Source organism: Larimichthys crocea, chromosome XXI (genome assembly GCF_000972845.2).
Source record: "Larimichthys crocea isolate SSNF chromosome XXI, L_crocea_2.0, whole genome shotgun sequence".
Lineage (NCBI taxonomy): Eukaryota > Metazoa > Chordata > Actinopteri > Sciaenidae > Larimichthys > Larimichthys crocea.
The window spans coordinates 18,654,429-18,674,888 of NC_040031.1; the positions used below are offsets into that span (position 1 = coordinate 18,654,429).

The following is a 20,460-nucleotide window of genomic DNA, read 5'->3' on the forward strand; positions in this document are numbered from 1 at the left end:
TGACCACATTTCCAAGCACAGTTTATGTCAGATTAACACACCTTTTCTTGTTACTTGTCAAAGGAATGGCTCAAATAACTTTCCTTGCACACAACTGCATTGCTTCGTTTGTCTCTCACTGAGCACTTTTCTCTCACCAGGTATTCTTCCTTCTTCTTTAGACGGAAAGAGATTTATGTGATCCAGTAAGTTGGGCTTTCCACCAGTGTGTGTGTGTGTGTCCGCTACATTTTGCTGTGTATTGTTTGCATGTTTTACTCCACCTTCCATTCATCACTGTATGTGTCATCATTATGTCAGGCTTGCATTAAATCCTCCATCTGTGCTGTGTATGAAACCTTTAGTGAAGGTCTACAGTTGAATTAATTAGTGACATCAGCATTTTGCCTGCAGCCTTCCCCTCCATCACTGGCAGGGATTGCAGAGCTGTGCTGACACTCCTCTGCTTGAGACCATTTTAATTTGTTTACCCACTTACTGTTACTAAATTGCCCAGCCGGCTTAGCGGTCTTAGCAGGCACAAATGGTAAGCTTTATCGATAGCGATAGGATCTTCATAGCTACAAATCTTCAGCATCAGCCACAGCGGGATAACCATATGCTTCATTCAGTTTCACTGATGTTCACCTATTCCTTTAGAATCAAAGATCAAAGTCAGTGTTTAATCAAAGAGGATTTCATTAAAAATGGTTGAACCTTCTTTGCTTAAACACATCGTGCCAGGTTCTCTCTGCGATATAGAGCAATTCAGCTGTCATAGACAGAAATACCACGGTGTGGGTTGTGATTATTGCGTTAATTTGTTTACTTTGGTTGATGTTTGCTGTCTATTTTTGTCCAGGCTGCTCAGCTACAGGAAATCACTCAAGTAAGTCATCCTGCATAAATAATGTGAATATTCACACAGTAACTGCAGCCAAGATCAGCATGTTCTGTACTGCTCAGCACTGAATGTTGTAACCTAGAATATATTTAGAGAAAATAGCATATTGTTGTAGAGTTTTTGTACATCTCTCTATCTCTATTTCCTTACCTCAGGCCCGTCAGCAAGAAGACTTTTCTGCAGCACATAGAGGAATTGTGTGGCAATAACAATGCCAGGTTTCAGGAAGAGTTTGCTGTAAGTGTTTTGGACCCGTGTTTGTCAAACTTTTAAGAATGGATAAATATATAAAGAGGGGTGGAATAATAGAAAATTGTCAAATTGCAATAGACAAAAACAGCAAACAAACTGGAGCGTGAAGGAAAGTCTGGCAGATCACAGAAAAGAGGTGAGGTGTGGAGAATTTAGTGCAGACAATGAAGATTCATGGAACAGAATCAATGCCAGCTTTAGTCTAGTTTCTTTTGCGCCTTTCAAATGTAAAAAAAAGTTGTATAACGTCCTATTAAATTAACATTTGGAGACTAAATTTTGCAAGAAAGCAGCAGCTGCGAAAGCTAAAACTATACCCTTGTCTAAATTATACATATTGCTTTATTTATTATTCATCATGACCAATGATGTATAGTCATTACAAAACACAGAAGGTGAATGCTTGTTTCTGTACTAGACACCATCAGGTTATTCTTACCAAACCTAAAGACGTCTGGCACTCTCTTCAACTTAGTATTTAGTATTATTAAAGTCAAAAGAAAAAGAGAAAATGTTTTGCCTTTATCTTTCCCTTCGGTTCCAAAAAATACACGCTCTGACCTATAATTCTGTTTGTGTGTGTGTGTGTGTGTGTGTGTGTGTGTGTGTATATATACTAATGTATTACATTCCAGGAGCTTCCAAAACTGCTGCAGGACCTGGCCACCTCAGATGCTGACCTGCCCTGGAACAAAACAAAAAACCGTTTCCCCAACATCAAACCTTGTGAGTGGTCAGACTGAAAATTAGCTTTCAATAGCAAAATGCTCTCAGTGTATTAACTCTAACATTAACTGCGTATGAATTTCACCACCAATTATCCTGCTACCACACTCTTTTCACTGTAATGTGTCTAGACAATAACAACCGAGTGAAACTGCAGCCAGAAGTAACCCTTGCGGGCTCTGACTACATCAACGCCAGCTTTGTCTCAGTGAGTATCAGCTCCTACAAGCCCAACCGTTAACCTGGAGGGTCACTTCAGTGATTGAGTGATTATCAGGTTATCATTATGCAGGCATGACATGCATTTGTTCCAATGTGAATCATTTTTATTTTTATTATTATCCTATTATTTATATTTGGTTTCATTTATAGTCAATGATGTTAATTTATAATTTCAGTAGATCTGTGTGTTGCAAATATAAACATCTATCTCACTTTCCCTTTGTCTCAAGGGCTATGTTTGTCCCAATGAGTTTATAGCCACCCAGGGACCTCTGGCTAGCACAGTGGCTGACTTTTGGAGGATGATCTGGGAAACGGGAACCCGCACAATCGCCATGCTCACACAGTGTTACGAGAAAGGCAGAGTGCGTCATTGAAGATTTGTCAGAGACTAGGTTCCATTATAACTCTGTTACCAGTAGGGTTAAATCCACTACAAAGATCTAATACATACGTGTGTGTGTGTGTGTGTGTGTGTGTGTGTGTGTGTGTGACATTTCAGATTCGATGTCACAAGTACTGGCCAGAGGACAACAAGCTAATGACAGTGTTTAGTGACATTCTCATCTCAAAAGTGTCAGAGGAAGTCTATCCTGACTGGACTGTCAGAACCCTAAAAGTAGAAAGGGTAATCGCACACAAACACACACAAAGCAGACATTACCACATTTCTGGTAAAGAGAACAGTAGTAGACTCAAATGCAGACACCAACCAGAGACTGAATCTTGCTTAAATAGTTTATTTACACCACAAAGAGAATGCATAGTGTAGGTTAGGAGAGCCAGTGTCTGGTGTGGTGCAGAGCCGGTGGTGACAGGACTCTAAATGTGCAGACGTGGGAGCTGAACATGGCAGGAGGAAGAATAAAAAAGCATAGAGTAAAGTCACAAAATAACACAGAGTTGGCTTGTTACCACTAGGAAGACGGAACAATCTGGACGAGTCTGGGAGGGAGAGACACTATTTTATACTGCAGTATCTGATTGTGTATAAGGAACGTGTAGTGAAGCAATCAGGCAGGTGCAAGGGAAATTGGAGGCTACGCCCAGTAACACACAGACAAGACAGACAGAAACATAATGGGATGGGGAAATGACAGGAAATACACTGAAGAGGGAGGAGGCAAACAGTTGAATTCCATTGAACTACATAATAAATATCAAATGTTATTTGTAGGTGCTTTTTGTTCTGAAAGTAAATTGGTTATCAGACGACTTACAGGCAAACCAGAGAAAGGAATAGTTCATTTAGGGAAATTTGCTTTTACACTTTCTTACCAAGAGTTGGTAAGAACTTTGGCTCTATATCTAACTCACTGCAAGCACATTTCCCAAAATGTTGAACTATCTCATTAAAAACTCTGGCAAACATAAAATATTTGACTAAAAACATCCTCAAATTCAGTTGTGTGTTAAAGTAATTTGTATGTAAATATATGTGTATATGTAAATACTGGAGACATTAAATTTAACTTGATGTTTTTTTTTTCTTGTATAAATTCCTCTGTGTAGCACGGACAGTACATTCTGGTTAACCACTTCAATTACACATCATGGCCTGAGCACGGAGTCCCAGAGTCCTGCAGCACTCTCATTAAGTTTGTCAAAGCAGTTCGAGCCCACAGACACGACAACACCACCATAGTGGTCCACTGCAGGTACTCTGGCACATCTGCACACACTGCATACATTTTATTAGAGTCCTCTAGATTAAAGTGCAGTAAATTAAATGTATGTAAATGGAGTTTCATATCCAACAAAATAAGGAATAAACATCTAAGTCATTTTAAGTTTACTAAAGCGGCAGCAGAAAGTATAATGGTGTGCTGTTCTTTCTCTGTTCCTCAGTGCTGGTGTGGGCAGAACAGGTGTGTTCATTGCGCTCGACCACCTCATTCAGCACGTCAGAGATCATGACTTTGTTGATATTTATGGCCTGGTGGCTGAGCTTCGCAGCGAAAGGATGTGTATGGTACAGAATCTGGTGAGTTCACATTTAAAAAAAAACAGTGTATCTGTGGTGTTAGCTCACCTGATAGAGGATGTGCACTTTGTATTAAAGCTGAGTCCTTATGCAGAAGCCCAGGGTCCTGTGCCCTTGTGCTGCATGTCATCCCCTCTCTCTCCTCCCTGCATTTCCTGTCCATCTTTCCAGCTATCACTGTCTAAAAAAGCAGAAAATACCCCAAAATATATTTATATATATTTAAAAAAAAAACATGTTCACCATATTTCTGTGGTTTACCCAGAGAGAATAAACGAGACACAAAAAAGGGGGTATCATACTGTATTTTGTCTTAAGTTGTTCCAGTGGCAGTGTGGTTGTCCTACTTTTTACTTGGTGCCCTGCTGTGATCTCATCCTCATGAGGAAATATCTGGAAATTTCTCGTTTTGACAAAGGGAATGATCTGGCAGTAAATTAAAGGCATATGCTGAGCAGGATTCTCCCTCTTAAAAACAGCGCAGACCTATCCTAAAATTACCCGTTTCTGTCTTCATTTCAATGTCTCAGTGTCTGCAGGTACCCTCAGCCAAGTGACTGTGCTTCTTCTCGGTATTCTTGTTATTTCTAGATGTTCTGTACATTTCTTTGTGTTGCACCTGGTGATGGCATGATTCTTCAAGACAGGATTGCTCAGTGTGTCATACAGCTACTGTAGCTGTTAGCATAGTCCAGGCAAATATAAACTTGCAAATGTCAGTGCTGAGATACTGCAGCACAGCGCCTCTAAACAAGCCAGCAGTGCAATCCTATTATAATCCTGTGGTAAGTCCAAGTTGTTGTTGTGATCCTATGATTTTATAAAAAGAAATGACATATATATATATATATATATATATGTGTCTGTGTGTGCGTGTGTATATATGACACACACACACACACACACACATTGTGTCTTCACATCTGATAGGACTGAATCAATATTAGACAAAAGCATGAAGTCAAGAGGCAGGTCATTCCCTGCAGCGTCTCACTTGACTGCATGGTTGGGCCAGCTCACTCCGGTCCGCTTAGGTCCTTGTCCAGTTTCAGTTCATTTAGGTTGACAAATAGACATACAGAAACGAATCAGAAATCCTTCAGGTATGAAGGTTATCTTTTATTGTGTTTATTGTGTGTATTTACCTGAGGCATGGTTCTCTCAAGTGTTCATAGTTCTGCACTCTTTACATCAGAGAAGGACACTAATCATCACGAGCATGAACTATAGGCCAAAAGATGCTAAAAGAAAACCTTGAAAAAACATTTTCCATGTCTCTCACTGTTATACATCCATGGCTTTTTTACAGAATACGGCAGAAATGGATCTTTATGTTTTTGTTAGACAGAGCCTTTTATATCTATAGACGCCACGAGTCCTTGAAAAGAAAAGATGAGGCAAGGGGTTTATCATAAGTAACTATCAAACAACCACTAAATGCTACTAACACACTAGTCCTTTAAGAGAGAAAAAAAAATTGATATCATAGTTTAGTTTGATCTTCAAATTTTACTTTTGTTACACAAATAAAATCTGCGGTTTGTGTCCTGGAAGTGAGAGAAAAAGCCTTGAATCATGTAACATGATCCTGATTGCATGTAAGCAAATCACAGTACAAAATTCATGTGCTAAATCCACTATTATAAGATAATCTTGTTGTTCTTCGTATTATTATTATTTTGGGCAGCTTGACTCAAGATTGTTGTGAATATATGGCCAGCACTGGCCACCAGGACATTATATTATTCATGATTTAATTTGACAACAAATTCATTAATATGGAGATTTGCCCTGTATTTCTCAATATATATGTATATATGTGTTTGTCAGGCCCAGTACATCTTCCTGCACCAAAGTACGCTTGAACTTATAACCAACAAAGGCCAATCCATCTGGTTTGTGAACTATTCTGCTCTTGAGAAGATGGATTCCCTGGATGCCATGGAAGGTAAACAACAACATATATAGGGCTATAAACACACACACACACACACACACACCGAATTAAACCTCACACTTACAACAGCACAGTGCTCAGTTCACATGTCTGTACTGGTTTTCAGGTGATGTTGAGCTGGAATGGGAGGAGACCACTATGTAAAGACTGGCCGGGGGACACATTCGCCTGAGGGAGAGTGACATTTGTGTGTTTCGAGGTCACTGCGATGCTGACTGTGGACTGGACCTGGCCTCAATCACACAAGGTTAGAGGGAACAGAAACACGAGGTGAACAGCACAGTCTGATCTGAATGGACTGTCAGTCAACTAAGACTTTGTTGCTCCACTTCAACCCACTTCTCAGCAGCGTCCTTCCCTTTAACGTTGAACACTTGTTTTCAAAGAGAGTGAGAAAAATAAAAGGGACAAAGAAAACGTCAGGGAGAAAAGAGCAAAACGGTGAGCTGACTGCGAGAGCTCTATCACGTCTGTAAGCCTTCAGGTACTTTGCACAAATTGATTTCACTGTTTATTGTAATTACTGTATTATGTTGATATCATCTATGTTTTTGTAAGATAATTTATTCAGCCAAAACGGTGTTGTTGTTTTTTTCGATCTCTTTGTAATTCCTGTGTCGAAGTGTTGACAGCATTTCCATTTTATTTATCCTTTCTCAAGTGTGATTTGCAAAAATAAAAGCTACTAGTATTTTTTCTGGCCTTGAAAAAATACTAGCCGTTTTGACGTTGCAATATTAAATTACAAACTGCAGTCTTATTGTTTAGAGAGAGAGCCTCAGCACCCATGATGTACTCCAATTACTACTGACTCTGCTACAACACACAAGTAGAAGTCAGAATCAATATTGATTTGGGGCTGACCTCATCCACAAATCCACGAATGAGTTTTAGAGCTGGTGTGTTACAGGGTGGGTGGATTGCAGGAACACCGGTGTAGACAGATTTCCCATAAGCTCCTTCATTCCACTGTCCTTCTTGCACACCTGGTGCAAATTCATTGATTAGAGAGGCTTGGAGTACTTCAGACGTAAGACATTGTTGAGACGATACTGACGTCAGTGAACGGAGACAGACAAGCCCGAGAGTAAAAACTACTTTATTCTTTCATTCTCTTCAAACAGAAAAAATTAGAAATATTCCTTTAGTAAACATGTTTTTTTTTTTTTCTTTAAGAAATCTCCTTTTTAGAAATATTGTGAGGGTGCAAAGATTAATGACAGTGCTCCACAGTGAGGATGCAGATTGGTGCATCTCCATGACAACCATGGAGAGGGGGGGAGGAAGTAGAGAGAGGGGAGAAAATGACATCAATCAACTAAACATGCCCTGACGATAATGATACAGACATATAATCAACCCCCGCCCCCTCCCGTGTACTGTAAATGAAAAACAAAAAAAACAAAAGATTTCATGCTGTACAGTACAAGTCAGTCAGAGTTTACATTAAACTGTGACAGTAAACAAAGCGGGGGGGTTTCTGACTTGAGAAATCAGTTTCTAAGGTGGCTCTAATCTGGATTTGTTGTTGCTTTGGCAGCTATGTGCATGTATGTGAACATCACTATGTGTGTGGTTGTGTATACACTATATATATATATTTATATATATATATTATATATATATATTATATTAATATATATATATATATATATATATATTATATACTGTATATACTGTATATACTGTATATATATATATATATATACTGTATCTGTTACCTGTGTGAGTGTGTGTGGGTGTGTGTTCGTGTGCATGACCTGTGGTTTACTGTATGTATTCACCAATACAGCATAGCCCTTTTCACACCTTTAACAGGTGACACAGCCATCTCTTAATAATCCTATAATAACATGACATGGTAATTTAATGATGAATGCAAATCTGTATTAATATCCGTGTATGTTACCATGGTAACTGGAGTGTATTCTATAAAAGCTGCCTGTTTCCTGTCTCTCGTAGCAGTAGGATTTAGGACACCCCCTGATATTAAATGTGAATAATAATATTAATAATAATAATAACTATAATAACTATAATATCCTTTTTTTTTCTTTTAAACTAGATCTTCTCTGTACAAATACATATGTAGATACACACACTGGGCAAACCAATCACTTTTGCAGAATAAATCTATATTATCTATTTACAATATATCCAATATATTCTGTGGTGCAAAAGGTACAAGACGTGTCCGGTGTGTCTCAGTTGGATGTGTGGTCTGCTGTACAAACTGGCTCAAACTCAAACCGTCAACACTGGACAAACGACACGGCGATGAAATCATATTATCTTATGGACCTCTTCGGTTTTCCCCCTGATTAACATTCAGCAAAGGAATGCATCTCTGCTTTTAAAACATCTTCAGTGTGCAAGGAAAAATATAATACATGAGAGGGGAGTGATGCTTTTGTAAGGTGACCTTCATTTACCCTGTGCAGGATATTCATTTTTTAACTAAAGCTAATAGTTTTCTGGGCAGAGATATTGCCTAAATCCAAGGGTAAAAACAGTATTCACACAATGTAACCCATTAGGAGTAAATATACAGGAGAAGAAAGTCTTCAGCTGGCTCTTTTAGTCTTGTTTTAGATAAATTACCAGTCCTACTCTCTGTTGCCCATGAGTAAGCAGACTGAACACACACTACACAAGCACGCTTGCTCTCAATACGACTCAGAGGTGCAGAAATTACATGTTACAGTGCAGCAAATCCTTTCCTGAGCTCTGCAAGAGCAAAACACTACAGCATCGGGGCAGTCACACACTACTGTGAAGACATCTGCTCACACAAGTTTTCCAAAGCATGAGAAAATATGATTGTCGTCAGGATATGGTTTTAGGTTAGTTTAGTGAGTGGCAACATCCTTGCTTGTTACACTACACTGCACATGACAGGGTAGAGATATTTTATCCTTTTCTTCGCCTTCTTCCTCACATATTCTGATTATCTGTTCCCTAGAAAATGGAGGAAACAAATAAGCGGGTACTCTTGTTTCTTCACATTATGCCGAGATTTTTACAGTGAGGAGAAGCTAGTTTAGCTCTTCTGAAATGAGTTTGATATTTAATACTGAAAACCTGGACCAAACAGAGGTGTAAACTGAGTTTTGTCCTTTATATATAAAGCGATTTGATGTCCTTTCAGAGTTCCTGGAGTGACGTTGCCCCTCGGTTTCACGGTCATAGCTCGCAAACACATTTGTTGGACAGGTGACATTTAAAAATGCAAAGTCACAAGATCTTTTGAAGAGTGTGAAATCTAGAGAGACAACACCATCAGGTACTGGGGTGATATGTCGGAGACAAAAGAAAGATGAGAAGCCTACCAGAAATGGCATCAAAACTACTTGATGTTCAAAAACAACACCACTCAGTCAAGACTATGAATAGATCCTTCCTTTTCTTTGTCCTTTTTTTGACTTGTACAGTTTATTCCTTCCTTTTTTCTCTTTTTTTTCGCAGTGTTTTTCTTACCATTCAAAGTGAGTCACCTAGTGCTCCAGCATGAGTTTGTTGTTGTGTGTGAATGTGACCATCTGGTCCTCAGGGTTCGTATCTGAGTAGCCGGCGACTCAGACAATGCTGCGGGAGCCGCTGGAGTTACGCCTGCGGGTGAGAGGCATGGTGTGGTGGAGGGGCATGGGTGAGTCAGGTGGACAAAACTGGTGGGGGTGGTTGTAAGGTGGAGGAGGGGGCGGCAGAGGGGGCTGAGGGCCGTCGCCCTCTCTGACATGCACGGGCGTGGACATGGCCGATTGGATGAGCTGATGGGTAGCCGGGCCTTGGCTGAGAAATGCCTCCATCCGCCCTCGCCCGCTCTGGTCCACAACGATCACCTTAACAATCTGCTGGCATTGGATGAGGGTTTCTGGGCGGAGCTCCCCGGGCTGGACGGGGCTGAGTAGAGCGGGTGGTGCAGCCAGGGCCAGAGGCGTGGACTCAATGCTGGGCTGGCTCAGTTGATAGGTCTGCAGCCTGTTGTGAATTGACACCTAGTTTAGGAACAGTCAGAGAACGCATGAGGAGTTACCAGCCTGAACGCAGCCTCTACGCAGCCCTCTGGTGTGTTACGCACATGGGCATGCAGGCATGCAGTTAGGTTGTATGAGCGCATGCAAAATACACACACTCTTTTTCCCTCAATCATGTTTTTACATGATCTATACTTTCTCTCAATGATGCTTTTTACACACACCAGCCCAGAAAGAGAAAAGGATTGTGGGGTGAGAAGATTTGGCGGGAACATTTTGAATTTTATGTGTGTGTGTGTGTGTGTGAACATGGTCAATGAGTGGCAGAATGAGAAGCTAAACAATAAAGGGAGTGTCAGGAGAGGAGAGAGGTGACACCGAGGGCGTGGTGTCTCCCTAACACACTTGTCTCTAAAGGACTAACTGAGAGGCAGGAGAGTGAGAGGGGGGAGAGAATGGGCAAAGGAATAAAAACTGGAAAGGGGAAAACAACTGTCACTATGCATAGTTAAAGGAAGGGCTGGTTTATACAGACGCACCCACCCACCCACACACTCAACAGACTGTTAACGATATCAAGCTTATCTGGCTTTGTTGATGGTATTCTAGGAGCCAGCCAGGCTTATGGTGGCTTGCAAAGGCTTATACAGTAAGGCTGGCAAGCAGCAGCTGATGAAAGAAGGGATGTTGTATAGCGAGTAGAGTGGCTGCTGATCCACTCATGAGGCACAGAAAGAGACTGTTTCTAGTGGCACTACAGCAGACTCCTCTCAGCAGCCTTTGTATCCCGGGCTGTTTAGTGGGGATGTGCCTTTGGCGGTACTCTTTTAAAGCAAAGCATAAAGCAGACTTTCTATTCAGGATGAGGCACAGTCCCTGTCTAACCACACACATACATACTCACACGCGCACACACACACACACACATAAAAAACACACCCACAGAGATGCAAGCACTTACCTGAGGGTGACATGTATGACTTTAGTACTTACCTCTACTGTGTTGTTGTTGCCGGTTTTATCATATGGATCCTGCAGGCCTGTCGGGGAGAAACAGGACTGTTTGTAAGTCAACAGGTAGATTTCAGTTTCATATGCACAATCCTAAAAAACAACAACTGAGAAACAGCTTTTCATACATGCAGACTTTGATTTCTTTGAAGGAAATATTCAGAACACACTTTATGTCCGAGAGTGAGATGATAAAATTGACTGCTCTCCTAAAGTTCATATGTAAGCACAAAGACGAGAGGCAGGAGAAGACAGCTAGCCTGGCTCTGTCCAAAGTGAGAAAAATATGAATGCATCTATAAAAACTCTAAAGCTGACATATGTATCAGGGAATAGTTCATCGTTTTGGAAAACATAGCAGCTTACATTAGCATAAGGCCTGGAAACTGGGAAACAGCTAGCCTGGATCTGTCCAAAGATCTAAAGTTAAATTAATTAACTTGTATCTTGTTTGTTTAATTCATAGAAAAATATTTAAACGTTCAACACCAATTTATGGTTTTAGAGGGAAGTTACTTTTTCTGTTTTCCATTTTCTTTGTCAGTGTGGTGGGATTTTTCATCCGAGTCCACGAAGTTGTCCTATTTTCAACATTGCTTTGAGTAATATATGCATTGTCATGCGTAATGTATGCTGTGTGATGTATTATATGCTGCATGAGCAAAACCAGCACCTGAGGGAGAGCCGTGTCCTGTGTGTGTGTCCACTTGTCCGCCATTGGTGTGTATGCCATGTGGCTGGATGCCTTGTTGTCTTTCCAACTCCCCTACAACACAAAAAATATGTATAGATTGCCTGCAACCACCCACATACAGCGCAGTGTCTGCTTGCATTTGCATATGTTGTGGTGTGTGTGCTTCCTTCCTTACACTGGATATGTATCTGCTCCATCTCGTTGACCTCTGTGATAGCCTCTCGGAGCTCCTCCGCAAACTTCCTGAGCTCGTCTCCACTCGGGGAGCAGAAACTCACCAGCTGCTTCTTCTCTGAGGTAAACGGGCTCAGCATTGTGATGCCATGGGCATAGTCTGATGAGAAACCCAGACAAAGTGTCAAAGAGAAAAAGAAGACCATAACTTTTATTCTAAAAAAAAAAAAGGATGCAGAATTTCAACAAATCAGTGCTGCAGTTTTTACTTTACTTTCTACTTTTGAATTCACAAAAGGTTTCTCCTTAGACTTACAAAACTCATGTGTTAAGGTCAATGACCAATTGTGTTTCTGTTGGCAGCAACGTCTTTTTAATATTGCGACTAGAGGTTTGCAGAAATATTACAAAGCTCATATGTCTGCAAACAGCTTTGCTTACGTTGTGGCTCAATGAATGTTCCTGTTTCCCTACGGCATTAATTGTAATAACTTTACATCCGCAACTTTTCATCTAGCACCATCATCAGGTCAAATTTGTTTCACATCAAACACTTGAGAAAATTCCAATTATACCATCAAACACTGAGGGATTTTTTACATCACTGCCTGAGCAACTGCAAGGAACTGCAGTAACTTGCAAAAACTGCAAGGTCCTGCGAAGGGGGTTCATTTGGCTGAATGTACAATAGTGATTTGCACCAGGCGCTGCAGGAATAAGACTAGGAGAATCATTAAGGATAGAAACTACCTGGATAACAGCCTTTTCTCTCTGCTGCAGTCGGAAAAAAAAAAGCCAGCACTCAGAGGTCCAAGAAGAGTTTCTACCCTCAGGCCACTAAGATGCTAAATGAGGACACTGTAGTTCAAATCACTACTGTGCCTGAGTACAGTCTTACTTGCACTCGGTGATCTAAGCATAAAACTGTGTGGGAAAGTGAAATAGACCATTTGTGTTTGTGCAGCAAACCTATTCAGTACATACACTGTTCTCCACCTTTATTGATTTCTGAATCTATATTTTGTTTTTTTTTACTAAAACTTGATGTCCATTGCAGGATCAGTTACCTTAAAATTGTCTTTTATCATAGACAACAGCTCAAATAGTTCATCTTTGTTTTAAAAGTAATACTTAAATCCAAGCAAGCATCCCCTTGCTAACTCATTCAAAGTCTGGGTCTTGACCCTACTTGATGGACAACAATACTGTTGATGGCTCTGGAAGCCAGCTCAGCATTTTTATGAAACTGTACTAAGAATAAACTGCTGAATAGTAAAAAAGCATCTTACATTCATTGCTGAAGAGGTGAAACTGCATTCCCAGAAGACCCATAGCTTTACAGAAGGTGTATGAGGCCGAGCTTTTCTTCTTAGGACACAGCTTTAGGATCTACGGTAGAGACAAATAATGCACAACATGGCTGAATTTGATATATTACATTCATTATATTTTGCACTGACAAGAGTACTTGAGTCACTGAATAGAAGTTCCTTACCAGCAGCAGGTCATTGAAGAGGAAGACCTCTCTCTGGAGCTGAGACAGTTTCTGTTTATGAGGCTTGTTGGCGTCAGGCACCTCAAACAGGCGACAGCAGCACACCAGACGTCTGTGGGGCACAGCGAGAATCTACAGAGACGAGGTTAAAGAGATGGAGATGACAGATAGTAAGACTGCAGCGAAATAATACATGACACAAGAGAGAGCAAGGAGACAAGTGCAAGGAGACAGTTCACTGAAATGAAAAGAGAGGGGAAAGATTCAAACACAAATATCACTCACAGTTTTCAGGCCCAAGATGGACTGCTCCACGCGGCTCACATAGGTGACGTGATCTTCGTTAGAGCGGAGCTCTCTTTGTTGGATCCTTTCATAAATGCCTGCAACCATCTCTCTGGGGATGTCTGCTCCATCATCCACACCTGAGGGAACAATGGTGACTATCAAGGTCTATTTCTTTACGTTTCTTAACATTTCCCCTTCTTCTAATATAGTTTTATTAACACTGATTAAGTGATTAAAAGAGGTAAAAAATTATCTGATATTTCGCAAAAAATATGTCACAAAGTCTAAGATTTTCCCATCAATCATTTCATGACATCTCAGATTTATCTTGTGACTCATTGGGGGCCCGGTCACCAGGTTGGGGACCACTGGTCTAAACTAGTAAAGCAGTTAAAGCTAACTCCATCTTGAGCAGCTACAGCAGTTTAACACTGCTTACACACATTAACAGTATTAACAACCTGACGGCATCAGTTACCAGGGCGAAAGAAGCACTTTTACTTTGATACTTTCAGTAATTTTAGCTGACAACACTTATGTATTCATCAGTTGTAGTTGGCTAATTAAGATAACATGAATTCTGTGGTAAAGTTCGTTTTAAGAGGGAGACATTTACTTATTCAGCGTGAGTCTGTGAACTGCAGTTTCCCTACATATTAAAATGTTCAACTTCACAGCAGGAATAAACATGTTTACAGCCTGGTACAAAAACTGTTTTAGTCTCTATAGCTAATTTTCCTGATCATTGTCATAAAAATTAGGGTTACACAGCTAGTTAAATGTTTTAACTTATACGATGTTTGTTCCTATTTATTACATGTCTTGAGGGCACTTCACTTTATTGCTGTTTTACTGAGACTGGCAGGGTAAGGTAAAGTTCAGGTTGATGTATTAATAGAAGGATTTCAGAACAGAATGAGGCCCAGGGACAGGTCAGAGAGGTTACATCTAGATTGGGGACATACTGGCTACTCATTAGGGGATATGTTGAGGAAAACTGTTTAGATGCTTTATATGCAAATTGTCTGTTAACCATTTACAGGGGTTGAGACAGCCCATCTTCAGGAAAATGTATAAGAACCAACTCTCAGAGCTCCTCAGGGAGCCTTTTCTCTGTAACCCCTTTAGTGTGTTGCACTGTGAAACGCTCCTCTTGTACAAGAACAATAAATTAAACTTTGATGTTTTGAATCCAATCCTCCTTATTTAAGAGTTTTTCTTCAAAATTCCCCAAACAATCATCAGCTTCTTGAGTCTTTTTTACTCACCCGTTCAAATTATATTAGACTTAAAATTATGCATAATTAACAGCATGACTGTTTTGATTGACAGGTGGGTGCCATCATAGGTGGTTTGTTTGAGTCCCCAGGTTTCATTCAGCCTGCCTCAGGTCCACCCACGCTCCATGTCTTTGTCAGAGGCAGGCAGGGATGCCTGTGTGACAGTGGCCAGAGCGACCACACTGAGCTTCGCACCGGCTCTTCAGAAACCTATAGATAATGTCACAGAGACTTGTACAGTCCATACAGTCTATCTACAGTCAGCTCACCTCCCTGCTCTTCTGATTAACTGCTGGGGGTTTACTTAAAGGTCACCAATAAATTACTGTTGAAATGACATATTCTTTTTTCAGTACCTTCATGCTGACTTGGGTGAGGGGCTCAAGCAATGTCCAAGCATGATCCAGTTTAAAAAGCAGCACAAACACATGGTTTTCCACGAGGTACAGGGAGGAAGAAGGGCTTTAACAATGGGTGTTTTCATTAATGATAAATAATTTATGTATTTGTTTGTTTAATCTATTTTATTTTCTATTTCTCTATTTTCTTTTTTTGTAAATATGTATTACTTAGAAATGTACGTTTGGGGAGTATGATTTTTAATTGAATAGTGGAGACGGGGTAGGTTTAAATAAGCACATGATTCATCCTACTCCTTTTCGGACATGTTGTGTTCACATTATTACTTTTTGTATTGACTATTGTTATTGTTGTTTTGACTATTTTCATTGGATTTGTTTGTTTTTCAGTTCACTTTGTTGTGTTACCCGCACATGTTCGAAATAAATTAAACTGAACATCTTAATTATGAGTAAAAATGTTAAAGAATGATACTAAATTGGTCTCTTATTTTGGTTATGTATAAATAATACAAAAGAAAATAGTTGCAGTATTTTTTCAGTCACTTTCCAATCACCATGTTGGCTGTACTGTTTCTTCCACCTCCCGGCTCATCTAAATATCAGCAGACGTGGATCATCGGCAGACCTAAGGCTGGAATGATGCCTGGGTGCTCTAATAACCTATCTGTAAAGGCACTTACCTGTCAATCAAAGCAGCCACACTGTTAATTATGTGCAACCTAAAGCCTTAATATCATTTTTTAAAATTCAGCCTCTGTGCAGTCGTCACGAACGGGGATATTAGCTAGAGAGACCAAAACCATTCTTTGTTAGGCATTTTAATGTGGACGCTTATAGAGACTCACTTCTGCAGCATGTCTCAAACATTATTAAAATTACAGTTTTTAGCACTTGTGAGGTTACCGCTTAAATGTAACCCGGTAACACAGAAACAATGGCCAAAATATTCAAATGAAAATGTTTAATTAACATTTATTTTATGAATGATTTCATTATTAACAGATGTGAATTTAATCATTTTACTGTGCTGATTGTTGGGAAGATTAACAACAGCTACACTGGAAGTTAATGGAGATCCAAACTACACACTTCATAATCACTGAATTTGAGACTGGCTGTGTGGGCTGATGTAGTTTTTGTCTAAGATAGAGAGACAGACAAATTAGTTTTATTTTACTGTAGTACCAGCAGCCGTGAATCAGAAAGATACGCTTTTATCCCAATATGTGTGCTGTCATTGTGGACTGGTAGTCGTTATCGCTATGGAGCAGCACAATGACATTTTCACTACAGTCTGTTGGAGCAATCTGTTCTGTACATATTAAAACTGAGCATTATATAAAAATAGAAAATGATATTTCTGTTAACCAAAACTTCAAATTAAAGTGAAATTGCTCTTCTTTACAGTCTGGTTGCAGTAAATGTTGGATAGGGGGAACATGTTGAGAGCTGGCAGAGAGTGCAGGTGATGAGATGCTTCCGGAAACCAGAGCTCGTATCGTTAAATCTAACTCTGAGTGAACCTCAATTAAATGGGTCGACGCCACAGTCTCTGGGGCAGAACTCTGACTCAAGGATATCTGAAATCTCCTCCTGCACAGCTGATGGTTTTTCTTGATGCCAGCTAGCAGATGCTTTGAGTAATTTATTTCACTTCAAGAGTCTGTAACTCAAATTGCTGATAGTGAGGTTGATAAGAGAGTGCTTGTTGTAAAACTTCTCCTGCCCTCTGCTCTCTTTTTTCCATCTTTCTTATCGTTTTGCCTAGCATATCTCTCCAGTGGATCTCCTCATCATGATCTGCAGTGAAATGTGAAATGTGCACGTGTGTGTACGTGTGGTTACTACCACTTGCCATAAATGTTGAAACGTGTCTGCAACTCATTAAAACAGCTCCCTGAAATGACATACAGCCACTATATAGGCACACACTCTCCATCTCTTTCATACATGCACATAGTCATCTGTCTTTGGACACACTAACCTCTTAGATTGCGTATAAAGTCGTCCAGGCCCATTTTGCGCTGGGGTTTGATGTTGGGCGAGTACATGTCAGTGTTGAGGAGGACCACAGCAAAGGCCAGGATGAAGATGGTGTCTGGGTTGTGAAACTGCTGCACCACATCAGGATTACACATACAGTACCTCTGGCTGTGGTGGAAAAATAAGACAACGAACGGGGTTAGCCTTTATGTCACATTTTACTGGCAATACTCGTCTGGATTCTTGGCTATGATACAAGTATTATAGATTAAAATAAGAGATGCTGTAGGTTCCCATAAGCAGCACTGAATGTTTTCTCTGGCATGACAAAGGCAGCTACAAAGAAGTTAAATACAGCAGAAACAAACTAAGATTGCAAAGTACTTGTAAGTCTGGTGTGTGATTCTTGGATTTAATGCATCCTGTACAAATCATATTGTTTAGCTGTTACCAAATCATGACAACAACCAAGCTACTGCAACATAGAAATGAATAACAACATCAACTGAAATGGGTTTTTATTGCATGACTGATGTCAAATTACACTTAGCTGCTCTTTTATTGGGCACACTGACAATTACAAAAAACGAATGCACAGTCCTACAATCACACCTAATGAAGGCTTTAATATTGAAACAGTTTTAGATCTGATTCAACTTTGTGGTCATTTTGGTGGACGTGCTGCTGTTTAATTGTACTGCTGTGGTGTTTCTAATATTGTGTCCACCCCATTTGGAATCACAGGGAGAACTGAATATTAAAAACACTTCCTAACACGCCTGTATCTTGTGGCTCACAGAGCAAATCTAACAAAACCTAATGAAGACCACAGTGACCTTCTAATTGTGCCCATGTGCAAACAAATCGCAAGATTTCCTCTCAGCTCGAGCTGTATTATGTTTCAAAAGGAAATCCTGGGATTTAGAAGGTACAGTGGGGCACAATAACAAAATCAGGGAGTGCATCATCGCAAGAGATGAGAACATTTTCATGGCTATGTAGAGAATAGCCTATAAAAAGAAGCTTGTTCCTGCTGTGAGATGGAAGCATTCAGACTGATTTTAAGGCTATGTCATCATACGAGCTGCACTAGTTTCTAATTATTTGACTCGAAAACTGACTGATTGTAACTCCTACTCATGTGAGGAGCACTTTACCATAAAAGAGACTGACAGGACACAAGAGACATTTGACAGCTCTAAATGTCTCTGCCTTATAGGTAAGGTAACAATGTCCAGTCTGTTTAGAAACCAGAGATATTGCATTTGGACTTGCTTTGCTCCTTTGCTGCCCACAGGCTTCACAAACTCTCCCTTCTACCCCTCCTCCCCCACATCTCCCTTTTTTACTGTCACTTACACTTACACAGTGGGCCATTTCAGTGGTGGGAGGCTTTTATCTCTGTAGCCAGGCAGGATGCAGACATGGAGAGGGCTGCTCTGCTCCAAAGGACTATGTACTTGTCAGAGCATATGCAAGCGAGAGGCCACATCTGAGACCTGCACAACCAGAAAGCCTTTTCCCAGACCCCACACAAGATCTAAGGCCAGAGAAATCACAGGGTATCAATCGACAACAGCCCAGTTCAGTAGCGATGCCTGTTTTTTTTTTTTGTGGGAGAATAGATCCTGCTCGGCACAAACGCTGCTACAGATATAATATGCACATACATAGACCCACAGAAGCACAAACGAGCCCCCTGATTTGCCAACTTGATGTAACTCTGCGGCAAATTTGTCAAAGATTGAATGCAAGGCAAGATCTACTGTATGTGTGAGTGTGCATGTATGCAGATGGACATATGCAAGGATGTGTGAGTGCACACATGTTTATGCAAACATGAAGCATTGTGTGTCTTTGTCTTTTGTGTGTGTGTGTGTGTGTGTGTGTGTGTGTGTGTGTGTGTGTTGTGTGTTTGTTTGTGCTTGATTCACACATTTCCAAGCACGGATCTCACTCTTATGTAACCAGTTTATTTAAACACTAGCTCCCGATCTTTTATCTTCATATCTGCATATGAAAGTTGCATGCCAGCTGGCAGAAATACCACATCGCATAAAAGGAACTACTCGGGAGTAGTAATGTGTACAACACGCTTCAAACAGATGATATAACAGCTGTTACGTAACAGACACGGAAATCTGATGTCTGGCTGTCCCAATAAAGCCTGCTCATTTCTGACCCATACTCGCAACTCCAGATATAGACAGCGTTGTCTCTGATTGCTGATGAATTTGTAATCTGCACCCCGCGGCTCAGCATGTATGATTGAGTGTGATGTGATTAACTGATGACCACGGTGGGTGTTCTGATTGGCCCTCGAATCAGAAGCAGTGAGTAGTAGTGTGTCATGACAGCTCCTTTTCTCTTCCCCCAACACTTATTGCTTGGAGTAAGACCTCTTTTGCCTTGATGGATAGGAGTCGTGATGGAAATCTATATTTTTTCATACTGTTCTAAAATTCAATAAAAGGAATTGATCACTCTAACAATTAGTGTCCATTTATCTCACTTCCTGCTATAACTATTAAAACATCAATGAGACACACCTCTGCACTTAGTGACATGTTCCTTTATGATGATGAACATGGAGTTCATTTTAAATCAATCCTACATATGTAATGTGTTGCACACTTGGACAGCAAAAAGGGACTTCCAGTTGTGCATAAGATCAAAATAAAAACTATACTTGGGTTTGTTTCTCTGCACATACACACAAGCACATTAGCACAATGTTACTACATGCTGCACATCATTTACATCTGCTGCACAACATGCACAGTCTTCCTGTGTCACTTAAAAGGACCCCTGTGCTGTCCACAGTACATTTATGAACCTCATCCACAAATTTACCTGATCATGCATGACTGCTGCCCACATATGCCATCCTACTGCTGTAATTACTTGGTACTGCCTAGAGTACTAGATAGATAAATACCTTCTTGAATTTCCCTCGGGATCAATATTATATAATATATTATAAAGTATTTATCTATGTAGAGTACCAAGTGTGTAAATAATCCACAGCTGAGAAGAGTTCCCAACATATGTGTTATTTATTTATGTCAGATATTCATGTATATTAGGCAATTTAAAAAAAATTAACATAAATTAAACATAAAAAATTAATATATTTGCAGCCACATTAGCTGGTGGTTCTACCGATGGCAATGTT

At 40.2% G+C, this 20,460-nt stretch overlaps 2 protein-coding genes across 3 annotated transcripts in view; one reads left to right on the forward strand and one right to left on the reverse strand.

Moving 5' to 3' along the window:
* ptprq (protein tyrosine phosphatase receptor type Q) overlaps positions 1 to 6,793 on the forward strand; it is a 33,776-nt gene extending 26,983 nt beyond the window's left edge. Inside the window, exons 46-56 of the mRNA XM_027273155.1 lie at positions 141 to 185; positions 842 to 868; positions 1,039 to 1,120; positions 1,771 to 1,861; positions 1,993 to 2,069; positions 2,314 to 2,448; positions 2,586 to 2,711; positions 3,596 to 3,741; positions 3,932 to 4,067; positions 5,898 to 6,015; positions 6,131 to 6,793. Coding sequence (XP_027128956.1) covers positions 141 to 185; positions 842 to 868; positions 1,039 to 1,120; positions 1,771 to 1,861; positions 1,993 to 2,069; positions 2,314 to 2,448; positions 2,586 to 2,711; positions 3,596 to 3,741; positions 3,932 to 4,067; positions 5,898 to 6,015; positions 6,131 to 6,168 — 1,021 coding nt within the window. The 3' untranslated portion in view covers positions 6,169 to 6,793. The remainder of the gene's footprint in view (positions 1 to 140; positions 186 to 841; positions 869 to 1,038; positions 1,121 to 1,770; positions 1,862 to 1,992; positions 2,070 to 2,313; positions 2,449 to 2,585; positions 2,712 to 3,595; positions 3,742 to 3,931; positions 4,068 to 5,897; positions 6,016 to 6,130) is intronic.
* Positions 6,794 to 7,716: 923 nt separating this feature from the next.
* Positions 7,717 to 20,460, reverse strand: part of iqsec3b (IQ motif and Sec7 domain ArfGEF 3b) — a 31,067-nt gene continuing 18,323 nt past the window's right edge. The window contains exons 8-15 of one of the 2 annotated variants that reach the window (XM_019273687.2): positions 17,287 to 17,453; positions 13,658 to 13,797; positions 13,373 to 13,504; positions 13,167 to 13,266; positions 11,879 to 12,037; positions 11,683 to 11,775; positions 10,992 to 11,038; positions 7,717 to 10,019 (exon numbers count right to left, since the gene is read on the reverse strand). In XM_019273687.2, coding sequence (XP_019129232.2) covers positions 9,600 to 10,019; positions 10,992 to 11,038; positions 11,683 to 11,775; positions 11,879 to 12,037; positions 13,167 to 13,266; positions 13,373 to 13,504; positions 13,658 to 13,797; positions 17,287 to 17,453 — 1,258 coding nt within the window. In that variant the 3' untranslated portion in view covers positions 7,717 to 9,599. The remainder of the gene's footprint in view (positions 10,020 to 10,991; positions 11,039 to 11,682; positions 11,776 to 11,878; positions 12,038 to 13,166; positions 13,267 to 13,372; positions 13,505 to 13,657; positions 13,798 to 17,286; positions 17,454 to 20,460) is intronic. The other variant, XM_019273690.2, reaches the window with a different exon arrangement.